This window comes from Calliphora vicina, chromosome 1, assembly GCF_958450345.1.
Source record: "Calliphora vicina chromosome 1, idCalVici1.1, whole genome shotgun sequence".
Classification (NCBI taxonomy): Eukaryota; Metazoa; Arthropoda; class Insecta; order Diptera; family Calliphoridae; genus Calliphora; species Calliphora vicina.
In genome coordinates, this window is record NC_088780.1 from 110,845,823 (window position 1) to 110,859,055 (window position 13,233).

Consider the following 13,233-nt stretch of genomic DNA (forward strand, 5'->3'; position numbering starts at 1 on the left):
TGTTTAATTTAGTACCAAAGCAGAAAAGTACCAAACTGAAACCATAAAAGTATATTTAATTTAAATTAAAAGGTTATTAAAACCTTTAATTTGGCACCAAAACAAAAAAGTATCAAGCAAAAAATGTAGGCGTGTTTGCAAAAAAGTACCAAACTAAAATTCTAAATTATTTTGAAAATTTTTAGAGAAAAGTTTACTAGAAATTTTCGGGGATATGAACATTTTTAATTTTGGTACAAATGAAAAAAAGTACCAAACAGAAATTACAAAAGTACATTTCATTGAAAATTATGTTGTACTTTTGAAATAAACATTTTAAAGAAATTTTAGAGAATTTTGAAAAATCAGAAAAGTACTAAACGTAATTTTGGTATTAGTACAAAAAAGTACCAAACTAAAATCGTAAAAGTACATTTCATTCTACATAAATTTGAGCATTAAGAACAAATTGAATAGATAAAAATTCTCCAATTTGGTACTATTCTGAAAATAGTACCAAACTGAAACACCAAAGTACATTTCACTACAAAAATTGTTGAACATTGAAAATAAAAATTTGAAACAAATTTTGAAAATGTTTGATTTGGCACTACATTATGTTGCAAAAACATAAAACAATTTAAAAAGTTATTTTATTGTATTCAACCAAAATTAAATTTGAAACCAATGCAAAAAAGTACCATATTGAAAGTAAATTTCATTGTACAATATATAGAACATTTTGATGACAAATGAAATGCATAAAAAGTACCTAACTAAATCGACAATACCAGTTAAAGTCTTTTATTTGGTACCAAATAGTTTAAACATAAAAGTACAATTTTAATACATCTATATTTTAAATTGCACATAAAAAGTTTTTGTATTGGTATATGCTTGCTAAACTTTCTTTTGGTACTTTTGTGTTGGTACCAATATGACTTTTGGTATAAATTTAGTACTTTTCTCCCCCTAAGATCATAATTCACCATTTATTTCTTTTATTTTATTTTATTAGTATTCTATTTTTAATAACTCCTTAATTAATTTATTTTATTTTTAAATATTTTTTTATTATTTCCATATTAATTATGCTGTCATGACAGCTTCAACATTTGGCAAATTGTCAACATTTCCGTTGACCCCAACGCCATTAAACAGCTGTAATAATATTTATTAAAGACAACATAAACAATTAACATACATACACTCTACTTGGTTTTTTATAACTATTAGAAAAGGGCATCTAATAATAAAAAAAAGCCATTTAGTAAAACCTAAAGAATTTAAATATTTCAACGGCTATATACTTTTTTCAAATTGTTGTCAATTATTTTTCAGTATTTGTATGACAAAACGTGTTAAAGGCACGGAAGCTTTTTGAAAAATTTTTGTTTTGGTTAAAACAATATTTGTTTACAAATGTGGCAACGCGTGCCATTTTTTTGTTCAAACAAACAACAAAATATTTCTATATTTTAATACTTTTCAAAACAAATTTGGTCAAAAGTGGGTGGGAGTTACCATATTTGTATGAACTCAAAAATGTATGTAGTGTTTGTTTAAATGGAATTTAGTCGTTTTTTATTTATTTTTTTTTTTTTTGTGAAAAAATAATAAATCAATAAAAGCATACAAATGTTGTGCAATCCATGTGTTTAAAACAGCAACTGGAAAAAAAATAGTTTGAATTAAAAAAACAAACTACACATCAAAAACTGTCAATACCCATCATCATCATCGTTCTATTCATCATTAAAGCAGCTAGTGTTAAGCATGAACTATAAGTAAGATTCTTTTATATTTTTGTTTAGAATATAATTTCTCCTACAGTTTATTTACTGTAAAAAAGGGAGGAGTATTAGCTTGGCAACATTTTCCATGCACATGTTTATTTTCAGCGAAAAATTTAAACAAATTTTCATTTTATTGTAATTTATATACTTCCTTTTGAGTTGTTACTTTTTTCATTTTACAAATATTTGTACATGATTGAATTTTTGTAGTCTAGTATAAAAATTTCTGAAGAATTTAAAATTGAAGTAAGAGTAACAAATATATTCTAGATTTTTTGAGTTATTGCAGGTGTTTATGGGTCATATAACTTTGAAAGTATGTACTTATTTCTTACTGGAAAAAATGGGGGCCAACAATATTAACATTAAAAATTTTTTATGAATCTGTCTTATGAGCTGGTTTGTTTTGTTTCAACTTTATGCACTTCTTTTGAAATTTTCTGTTGCTTTTCATTATTTATTATCTGTTCTTTTCAGAGAACATCTGTTCGTCAGATTTTCCTGCATAATTGTTGGGGTGTTTGTATGTAAAATATGCAGTTTTAGTATTCCTTTGTTTTGTTTAATACTCAAATGTTTATAATTGTGTTAAATTTCTTAAGAAATTTATGAACAGGTTTTATTTTACGTTTTAAAACATCAGGAAATAAAAGAAGAAAACGTAAAACTTGCAGGAAATAGTGTTTAGTAAACAATGGTTCATGAAATTAACTCGGAAATGAAAACAGAAATCATAAAAAAGCTTCTAAATCTACAATTTTTCTACTAAATATAAACAGTTTTAAGTAGAAATTTCTTGCAACAAAGAATTAAGAAAAATTGTTGTAATTTCAACAAAATTTTAAATATTTCCAAAAAATATATGTTTCTAATTTTAACATAAAAATAACATACATATATTTTGCTACCAGTTCAAAATAGTACCAAATTGAAATCACAAATTTTTCAATACCATTCTATACCAAACCATTAAAGTAAATTTCATTGCACAATATTTTAAATATACATTTGAGACAAATTTTAAGCAATCTTGAACATTTTTAATTTTAATCAAAAAAGTACTCAAAAGAAACCATAAGTACATTTTATTGTCAATTTTAAAAGAAAAATTTACAAACAATACTAAAATTTTCTAATTTGGCACCATTCTAAAAAAAGTACCAAACTGAAATGTGAAAAGTGCATTTCATTTCAAAGAATTTAGAATATTTGAAATATTTCTAATGCTTAAGGAAATTTTGGTAAATTTTTTTTCTATTGGTACCGAAACAAAAAAGTACCAACCAAACTTTTACATAAAATCACATTATAAAATATTAAAAATTTAAAAATAAACTTTTAGGTTTTATAAAAGTTTATAATTTGGTACTAAAACAGAAAAAGTACCAAGCCCAAGCAAATAGTACTATACAGAAATTTTTTTATCATTGTACAAAGTTTGAATATTTTGCAATAAAAATGTCTTAAACATTTCAGGATTTATGAAAATTTACCAATTTAGTAGCAATCTATAAAAGTTTAAGACATTTTTATTGCAAAATATTCAAACTTTGTACAATGATAAAAAAATTTCTGTATAGTACTATTTGCTTGGGCTTGGTACTTTTTCTGTTTTAGTACCAAATTATAAACTTTTATAAAACCTAAAAGTTTATTTTTAAATTTTTAATATTTTATAATGTGATTTTATGTAAAAGTTTGGTTGGTACTTTTTTGTTTCGGTACCAAAACTGACATTTCGTTCTTTATAATTCTTTAGCATTTTGAAAGAAAAATTTACAATAAATTTTTGGTGGAACTAAATTTTTTCAATTTGGTGCTACACTCTCACTAAAGAATTTCAAATTTTGGTACCAAATTAAAAAAGGTACCAAACTTTAAAATAAAGGTACATTATAACGTACAATATTACAAATTTTAAAATAACCTTCTAGGTTTTATTAAAACTATACTTAAAAATTAGGAACCAAAACGGAAAAGAATCAAGACCTATAAAATATTGATACCAATGCTAAAAAAGGAACCAAACTGAAATTTCAAAAGATCATTTCATTCTACATATTGCAACAAAAATTTTAGAGGTTATGAAAATTTAACATTTTTGTGCCAAACTGAAATTTCTAAAATACATTTATTTCATTGCAAAGAATTTTCGACATTTGAAATAAAATCTTTAAAGAAATTTCAGGGTTTTTTTAAAAATTTGTATTTGGTACCAGAGCAAAAAAGTACCAAACTTCAACATTAAAGTACAATATATCCTACAACATTTAAAATTTTAAATAAACTTCTAGGTTTTATTAATACTTTTAATTTGGTATCAAAAGAGAAAAGTACCAAACCAAAAGACGTTGGTACTAATGCAAAAAAGTACCAATCTTAAATTTCAAAATTACACTTCATTGCAAACAATTTTAATAATTTGAAATGTAATCTTTAAAGATATTTTAAAAATTACATTAGTGAAGAATTGTGAACATTTGAAATAAAAAAGTAAGTTTTAGAGAAGTTTGAAAAATTATATTTGTAACCAAAGCAGAAAAGTACCAAACCAAAAAATGTTGGTGCCAATGCGTACTTTTTTGCATTGGCACCAACTAAAATTTCAAAAATTTGAAAAATGAAATATTTATTTAAAAAAAGTAAAAAACTTAAAACATAATATTTTATTAAAACCTTTAATTTGGTACCAAAACAGAAATTTACCAAACCAAACAAAAAATTTACTAAATTTAAATCAGGCATGTTATTGCATAATTGTTGAATTTTAAAAAACTTTCAATTTGGTACCAATGTAAAAAAGTACCAAATAAAAAAAAAAATAATATTTGAATGGAAAATTTACAAAAATGTATAAATAATTTGGCACTATTACAGAAAGGTGCCAAAAAAGTTTTTGTTATTATGTGGGCTGTTCTGAAACAACTTAAATATCCCAATGTTACCCTTGAAACTTCCCCTAATAACGACATAATTAATATGTGACAGCTCCAATTTAAAAATTCCAACTACGTTCTAATACCTCACTTAAGTCTGTTCGTTTGTTTTTGTGAGCAGTTATTAAAGACACAATAAATATACAGATTAAAATCTTAGACCGCTTGACAACCTTGTTTATCTAGTTTTTTAAGATTTCCAAAGACTTAAGGTGAATATTTAATTGCCACAAGCGTAGTGAAATAGTTTGCAAAATTTTAACACTATTTTATTTCTCTGTTGTTGTTGTTTTTGTTGTTTGATGAAAATGAAAATCCTGCAAATTTGTATACAAAAACAAAAAAAAAATAACAAACAAGACACATTCATTTGCTCAACACGTTTGCCTCATAAAATAAACTAAAGTACGAGTGAGTAGCAAGCAACAGGCGCCACTTTTGGTATTTAAACACATACAATTATTTAAACAAGTGTTTATTTTTTTGTAGTTGTTGTATGCATTTTTAAATTTACTTATTTGTTCTTTACATTTATACAAATGAATATCAAAATATTGTCATCATGTCGAAAAAAAAATGCGAAACGAAACGAAATGAAAGGAAATTATTAACATTGTCTTGTTTTTTGCCATATTGCAATTGTTGGCAGCATGTTGCATGTAATAGTTGTTGACTATTGTTATGTTAATTTCATAGATGTTTTGTTTTTTTCCTTGTGCTGTCTTGCTAGTTGTGATAATTTTCTTGGGGTGCTGTATAGTAGGTAAATTAATTTAATAAGATTTTGATAAAAAGTACTAAAATGGGGATAAAATTGTTTTTTTTTTAAGTACCAAATACCAAAAAAAAATATATTCAAAATAAGTAATATGGACTGAGTACTATGCCAATGTTTCAATTGTGGGAAAAAAGTACCACAATAAAAGTACTTTTCATGTTAAGAAACAGCAATTACTAAAAAATTTTATTCAAATTCTGTATTCTGCCATTGTTTCAATTTAGTACTTTTTAGGTATTAAACAGAAATTTGGTTTAAATATTCAAAACAAATTCAAATACAAAAATTTAAATATTAGTGTTTCTTTTAAATTTGCAAGAAAAATAATTTCCCCTTGCCATAGCATTCATTCAATTCGCATTAAGCCTACTTTTTTTTGAAATAAAAAAATAGGCTCCCAAATCTCATTAGCAATTTGTTGTTGTATTGTTATAAATAAATGTGACATTTAAACGTAGTTTTGACATTGACAGTATTGAATTTATAGAAGAAATAAAAAACTAATGACATGACGAAAATGGTCAGGAATTAATAAGTTTTTTTTTCTTTCTTTATTAAACATGTTGATAATGTTTTTTTTATTATTTGCTCAAACGTTAACTTATTTGCATTTTAACGGCTGAGAAAAACAAATGACAAATTTCACTTAGATTTGGTGTGTATGTTTTTGTTTTAAAGAAAAGCTAGAGCAAAATGTTTGAAAAGAATATGTGTTGCTTACCTCTTCGTCTGTGGGCACCTCTATATTTATTGGGTGATAATACTGGTGGTCGTGGTGCCATCATTTGTGGCACTTCGTCGTTGGCAGTTAAAGTGGTTGCACTGTTCTTATGAGAACCATGGCGTTCACTTGCCTGACGCCAATTGCCAAATGAATGACGTCTTACGCCCGCTGAGGGCAATGTATGATGCTGTTGGTGATGATGAATTTTGCTTTAGGAAAAATAAATAGAAAATAAAATAGAATTTTTTAAATACTTTCAATTTCTGCACGATTAGCTTCTTTCGACATAAAACAAGAAAAGACAAATCTAAATGTCAACAGCTGCCTTAAAAGATCAAGGGTGTAGGACTATAATTTCAATATGTTTAGCTATAATTTTTGTCTTACCTAGGCGATGATGCTGTGTTGAAAACATCATCATGTTCGAAGTTGTGATTTGATGTTTCATTGCAGGAACCTAAACGATCGCGAATTGTTTCCGAATGTGAGTTAGAGGAACGTTGACGTCTTTGGTGTAACGAAGCAGTGATTTGTGTTTGTAAATGTGCCGACGACTGTTGGTGCTGCTGCTGTTGTTGTTGTTGGTGTTGTTGCGACATCAATGGTTGCAGTTCAAAAGATTGCTAAATTAGAAAAACAAACAAAATTACAAGAAAGGAAGTTCATTAGTTTTTCTTTCCTCTACTGTTACTGCATTATATGATTTATGGCAATTTAAATAGTAAATCATGCTGTTAGTTTGCTTTTTTTTATTCCACATTCACTTACATGTGCAAAACCAAAGCTGGCCCTAGGACTGCCTAGGGTTAATGAGGCTGCTGTATCTAGATTGGCCGAGGTTATTAAACGTGTTTGTTCTGGCATGGGCAGACGCGGACTACTGCCTTTGGAATTACGTCTTTTGAAGATGGAGAAACCCTTGTTGGATGTTTGTGAATCGGGAGTTCGGGGTGATTTGGGATCATTGTAGAAATAGTAGGGATTATCTGGAAGTAACAAAAGATATAAATCAGTTAATATGATGTTCAATGCAATTTAATAACGAAGTTTTGGGTGCTGACAATGCTTGAAACTTTGGAAGTGTTTCGTTGTATACACGATTTTCTATGAATACATTTCCATCAAGCTGTTGCAATATTGGGAGGAAACAAACATTTTAGATAAGGCATCAAAGTTTTGTGATTTATTTATCCAATAAAAACTTTTGCTTACTCTCTGCTTTACTCTAAAGCAACAAATAAGGTCTTAGATACAAGTCAACAGCACAATTATTATAAACAAATTAAATTCACTTTACTTTACTTAATAGTTAATACCCCTTACCGGCCGCATTACGTTACAGCCTTAAGTAAGCACTTGAACACAAATTATGAACACTGATGAATTAAAGCCCATAATTTAATTTATTTTGTTTTTAATTTTGTAATTCACTTGTTAACTTACAATTGTTTTCCTAAACATATTACCCCTACCCCCTCCACTTATTTTTATTTTTTTTGGCTGTCACTATAAATTTTTTATTTGATTTATGTCTCGTCACATTGTTTTGAAATTAAACTTAAAATACTTGCTATTATTACAATTACAATTTTTGTTACACACTTATTGTGTTCATCTTGATTTGAATATAATAAAAGCTTCCGGTTAATACTATGTCCAAAAAAATGTTGTTTTAAAAGAAGCGGAAATAACTATTGAAAAATTATTTTGTTGTCTATGTCATTTCTTTTTTATTACAAGCTCTCGTTCTCTCTCTATCTATCTTTCTCTTTGACTGACTTGTATTCATTCTCTCCCTTTTGTACAATATTTCTGTTACAATTAATTTTGATTTGTATGGCAAGTACTTACAGTACAGTACTCCTGCATTTATTAACTCTAATGGTTCATTTATTGGTACTAAGTATGTAAATTGTTAAAGGCAGTTATTTAAATGAGTGTAATCGTTTGTGGGATACTAGTAAAGTATCATGTAAAAATATTGAGTTTTAAGCCGAAATGGTTTTTGATATTTCCTAGAATTTGATATTTATGATGCCTATTTTACTCTACTTAGTAAATTCAAATTTGAACAATTTTCTTTGGATGATAAGGAATGATCCATCCCAAAGCGCAAATATGGCGGATTAGTCATCTCTGTTTTTAGCGAAATTTACCACTATTATTATGTGTGGCAAATGTTTATCAAATCATAGACGTTTTTTAATTTTTGTACTTTTAAGATACCATTAATTATGTGTTTAACATTTCAAACCCAGTTAAAATACTAACAAACTCGCTAAAAGGGACCAAAATTGGTAGAATTTTGGGATTATTATAGTCTAGTGTTCTTAAATTAATTTTTTTCAATTATCTTCTCATATATAAATTGCATACTAAATCCATTCCTGTAGTTTCGTTTGGTACTTTTAGGTTCTTTTGGTAATTTGAATACAAATTTTTTAAAATTTTATTATTATAACTTTCAAAAAATAAATAAATTGTACAGAACTTTATAGTTAAAACAGATTTCTCAGTAGTCTGCTCAAACTTATATCTTAAAGGAAAAGTATTTTTAAACAGTTGCAGAAATAAATACGTCTATATAAAAATATATTTTTTTAAGAAAACGAAAATGTTTCGATAAAGTACCATTTTTGTATTGGTTTTTATTAAGAAAAATGTTTTTGCGAAAGGTACTTTCTTTGATAAAAACCTTTTTAGCATTCATTTTTAATTTTCTTTTTTAGAATAAGAAGGAACTTTTTCAAAAATGTTGTTTGTTGAAAAATGTTTCATTACGAATGGTAGAAAAGAGCTTTTTCTAAAATGGTACTCCTTTAGGGGAGGTACTTTTTTGGAAAATTGTATTCTTAGAAAAGGTTCTTATTAAAAATATACATTTTTAAGAAAATTTTTGTTTTTTAAAAAAGGTATTTTAGAAAATGTTCGCTTATAGAAATGGTACTTTTTCAGAAATGTTCTAGAATATGTTTAATTTAAATTTTTATGAAAATACTTTCTCAAATAATGTTATTTTAGAAGAAAGGCACTTTTTACAAATAGTACTTTATTATAAAATATACTTTCTTTTATTGCTCTATTAAAAAGAACATTCTTTAATGTTGTTTTCTAGAAAGGCCATTTTCGAATACATTTTGGAAAACGTACTTTTTGAAAATATGCTTATCAAAATGTACTTTTAAAGAAAGTTAATTTATTGGTAAAGATATTTGTAAGAAAAATATGTTTATTAAAATGTATTTAGCTAAAAAAGGTACTATAATACGCCTACGAAATATGTTATTTTAATTTTTAACAAAAGTATTTTCTCAGAAAATGTAAATTTGTTTAGAAGGTACTTTTTTCGAAAATTATTCTTTTTCAAAAATTTTGTATGAAATAAAATTTTTTATAGATATGTAATTTTTATGAAATAACATTTTTCGAAAATTCAATTCTAGCGAAAAGGTACTTCAGCAAAATATAAAGTACTATTTTGAAAAAGATTTATTTTCGATAGAAAACATTTCGGAAATTGTACTTTTTTCTAAAAAAACGTCCTTTTTGGAAGTGGTACTTTTTAGTTATAAATGGTACTTTTTAAAACTTTTTTTTAAAAAAAAAAAATTAGTTTAGAATTTTTTTTTGTAATATGCGAAAAGTAACACCTTTAGAGAGATATCTTATTTTTACAAAAGGTACTTTGAGAATAATATAAACAAAAAGTTTTTTTGTCAAAGTTATTTTTTCCCTTGTAAAATGTTATGTTACTAGAATGTATACATTTTCGACAATGATACTTCATTCGAAAAGGTACATTTTATAAAAGGTATTTTTTTTAAAATAAAAATTATTTTTTCGGAAGGTACTTTTTCAAAAATGGATTTTTGTAATAAATTATTTTTGAGTTCCTTTTAGAAATGTTTTTTTTTTTTTTTTTTTCGAAAAGATACTTTTTAGAAGGTACTTTTCTAAAAAGATAATTATTGAATTTTATTGTTTGTTTTTTGGCATAATATTTGTAAAACGAAATTTTTACATAAAGTTTCTTAAAGATTTAATAAACATTAAAGGAAATTAGAGACAAAGCTGGTCAATACTAAAATTATCAGGAAAAAAGTAACTACATAAATAAATTCTGGTATAGGATTCTTACATAAAGGTCAAATATAAAATAGTTTGTAAAATATTTAATAAACATTAAAGGAAACTAGATACTAAAATTATAAGGAAAAAAGTTACTTCATAAATAACTTCTTGGAAGAACATATTAAAGCTTGAAGTATTAGATATATCTTGTGTAGGGTTCCTAATATCCCAGACTTTTTCCAAAAACCACTGTGGATTCAATAATGTTCAAGTTTTATTAAATTTAAAAAAAGGGGAACTATTTTATAAACAAATTTTCTTCATTATTTGCACTAAATATGAATATGTTTTAACGGAAGTCAATAATTCTCGACCTACCGGAAATGTTAATTTTCCTGTTTTAAATACAAATTACAAGGTCTCTTGTCATGTCATAGAATTTATCTGGTTCTATCAACAGAAAGTCAGTTGATAAAGAAGACCCATCTTAAATTTTGTAACCACAACTGTTAAATTCGATCACTAAGCCAGTATCATTCGATTGGCAACAAATTCGGTTAATACTATGAACCTGTTTTCTCTGTGTTTGAATATAATCGAATCATTCGATTGGCAACAAATCAAACCGAATCTATTTTATATGTGCGGGAATAATACTGTAAATTTAAGAAGAGTATTCCCGGTAAATATTTCCCGATTAGGAACCCTACTCTTGTTGTATTGGAACATAAACTAGTCATACGTATTGTATATTTTTGAGCAAATCGTTAGACAACAGTTTCTCCAAAACTCTCATTAGAGTTTTAGCCAACATTATATATAATTTTCTCCTATAATTGTTCTCTTGATATTTATTTTTAGCCAGCCATAAGTTAATAATATTTCTGCTCTCCTCAAATCACCCATAAATATGAGAATACCTAAAGCCCTTACATCATAATTTCTTATTAAATCTTAAGTCCAAATATAAATTTAATACCAAGTTGAGTAAATATTCCTTGAATTTTTAATTATTTACCTGAGAAAAATGTATTTGTTGCATTATCCACTGAGACAAACATTTTGTATATTTGTTTATGTTGCTTTTTAATCCACTTAGAGAAATTGTTGTATTATTATATTTTTAACAATTAAATGTTGGTTTGTTTATGCTTTTTTTTAATAAAAGTTAATTTAATTTTCTTTTTTGGCTTTTGTTTCTGTGTTTTTTTTTCCGTTTAAATATTTAAGTCACTAAAATTAGTAGTGGTTTAAACATGTTGGCTGTTGGTATTTTAATGATTGTTTACAAATTATTAATTAAAACAAAATGACAATTTAAATATTATTAATATATATTTGGGGAAGGGGGTTTAACTTAAACTTTCACCATTTAACATACTTAAACAATAATAATTTATTTTTTGGTTTATTTGTTATTAAACACTAATTGTTGTTATTAAAGCGGATATGTTGTATGTTTTTTCTATTTAAGGCACGTTTTTAAACATTATTTTATATGTTTTTAATAAATTTTTGTTAATATTATTAGCAGTTGATAAATTTGGTTGATATTTTTTAATAATTATTGGAAAATTACTTTTTTGGCGCGTTCTTTTTCATTTGAAATTTTAAAAGTAACGTATTTTAAGTTCAGTATAGAATTTTATTTATATTTTCAGTTTGTTGTCTTGTAAATAAATCCGTTATGCGTCTTGTTGCATTGACATCTCGAAACGGAATACAAAAAAATATTCTAAAACTTCTACCCACAACTCATGTGCAACATGCTTATTGAACAACTACAACACCAGCAGCAGCAACAGCAAAAACAACAACAAAGGCAGCATAAAACAATAAAACAACAAAACAATCAAAGAAGACGCTTCTTCTTTAAATTAATATATGTATGTTTATGTGTGTGAGAGTATGTATTAGTAAGTATCTGTGTGTTGTATGGCCTTTTTGCGTGTGTTGTTTTTCTTTCTACAATTTAGAATGTGCGTGTAGCAAGTGTTGTTGTTGTGGCTTTTGTAGTTGTTTAAATCTGTATTAGTATGTGTTGCAGTTGTTGTTTTGATTTGATTTGTTTTCCCTTCAGTAGTTCTTGTAGATAGATTCTTTTAACCATCCTCAACATTCATAGATACGTACGTATGAGTACATCCATCTACAGTATTATTTTCTATTCATCCACGGCAAATATCCACATATACATGAATTGTACTCATATATGTAGTACATTGAAAGTCTATGAGTGAATACAATTAATGCGTATTGTTTTACAAAGTGCGTAAGTGTAGTGTAGCATACAGTGCAGGAGAAGTGAACAGGGGCACAATATCTTCAGTTATTACTTTATGTGGAACTTTACAAATCCATATACCAAAAACGTACAAGAAATGACAATTTTATTATCCATTAACAGACCACAATATAACAGCTTAACTACAAATTCCGAAAAGTCGAATTTGAATCCATAAAGTCGACTAAGTAGTATTTTATATTTCGTGCCATTACGCAAATTTAAAACAAAATAAGCTTTTTGTTTTGAAGTGTCTGTATGTATCAGAGCTTCTAATTAATTAATCCATCAATCCATTCCTAAACTCAACTGATTTAGCTTCATTCAAAGGTTTTTAAGGAGTGAGATCGAAAAAATCTTAACCTACATAAATGTTAATAAAAAAGAAACCACTAAAGCTACAGTTTTGATTTTTTTATTTGATTGAAATTAATTTTTCAATTTACAAAAATAATATTTTTATTCTAATCAAAAGTGATGAAGTTATGGACCTTTTCCAGAAACTCTTCCATTAAGGTTTTTATAGTGCTTTCTGTCACTTTGTTCGAACACGTAGTCCATCTCCGTTTAAAATCTACCACACTTATGGACAGGGTTCCCAGATTTTTTTCGAGACTTATCCCCAAATTTAAATTTTTTATCCCCGAACTTCCCCAAAAAACAGT

At 26.3% G+C, this 13,233-nt stretch overlaps 1 protein-coding gene across 2 annotated transcripts in view; it reads right to left on the reverse strand.

Moving 5' to 3' along the window:
* Nucleotides 1–13,233, reverse strand: part of stumps (DBB domain-containing protein stumps) — a 149,960-nt gene that overhangs the window by 33,404 nt on the left and 103,323 nt on the right. Inside the window, exons 1-4 of one of the 2 annotated variants that reach the window (XM_065515515.1) lie at nt 11,303–11,410; nt 6,982–7,199; nt 6,601–6,836; nt 6,211–6,422 (exon numbers count right to left, since the gene is read on the reverse strand). In XM_065515515.1, the coding sequence (XP_065371587.1) occupies nt 6,211–6,422; nt 6,601–6,836; nt 6,982–7,199; nt 11,303–11,345 (709 nt within the window). In that variant the 5' untranslated portion in view covers nt 11,346–11,410. Of the gene's footprint in view, nt 1–6,210; nt 6,423–6,600; nt 6,837–6,981; nt 7,200–11,302; nt 11,411–13,233 lie in introns of those variants that run through there. The other variant, XM_065515517.1, reaches the window with a different exon arrangement.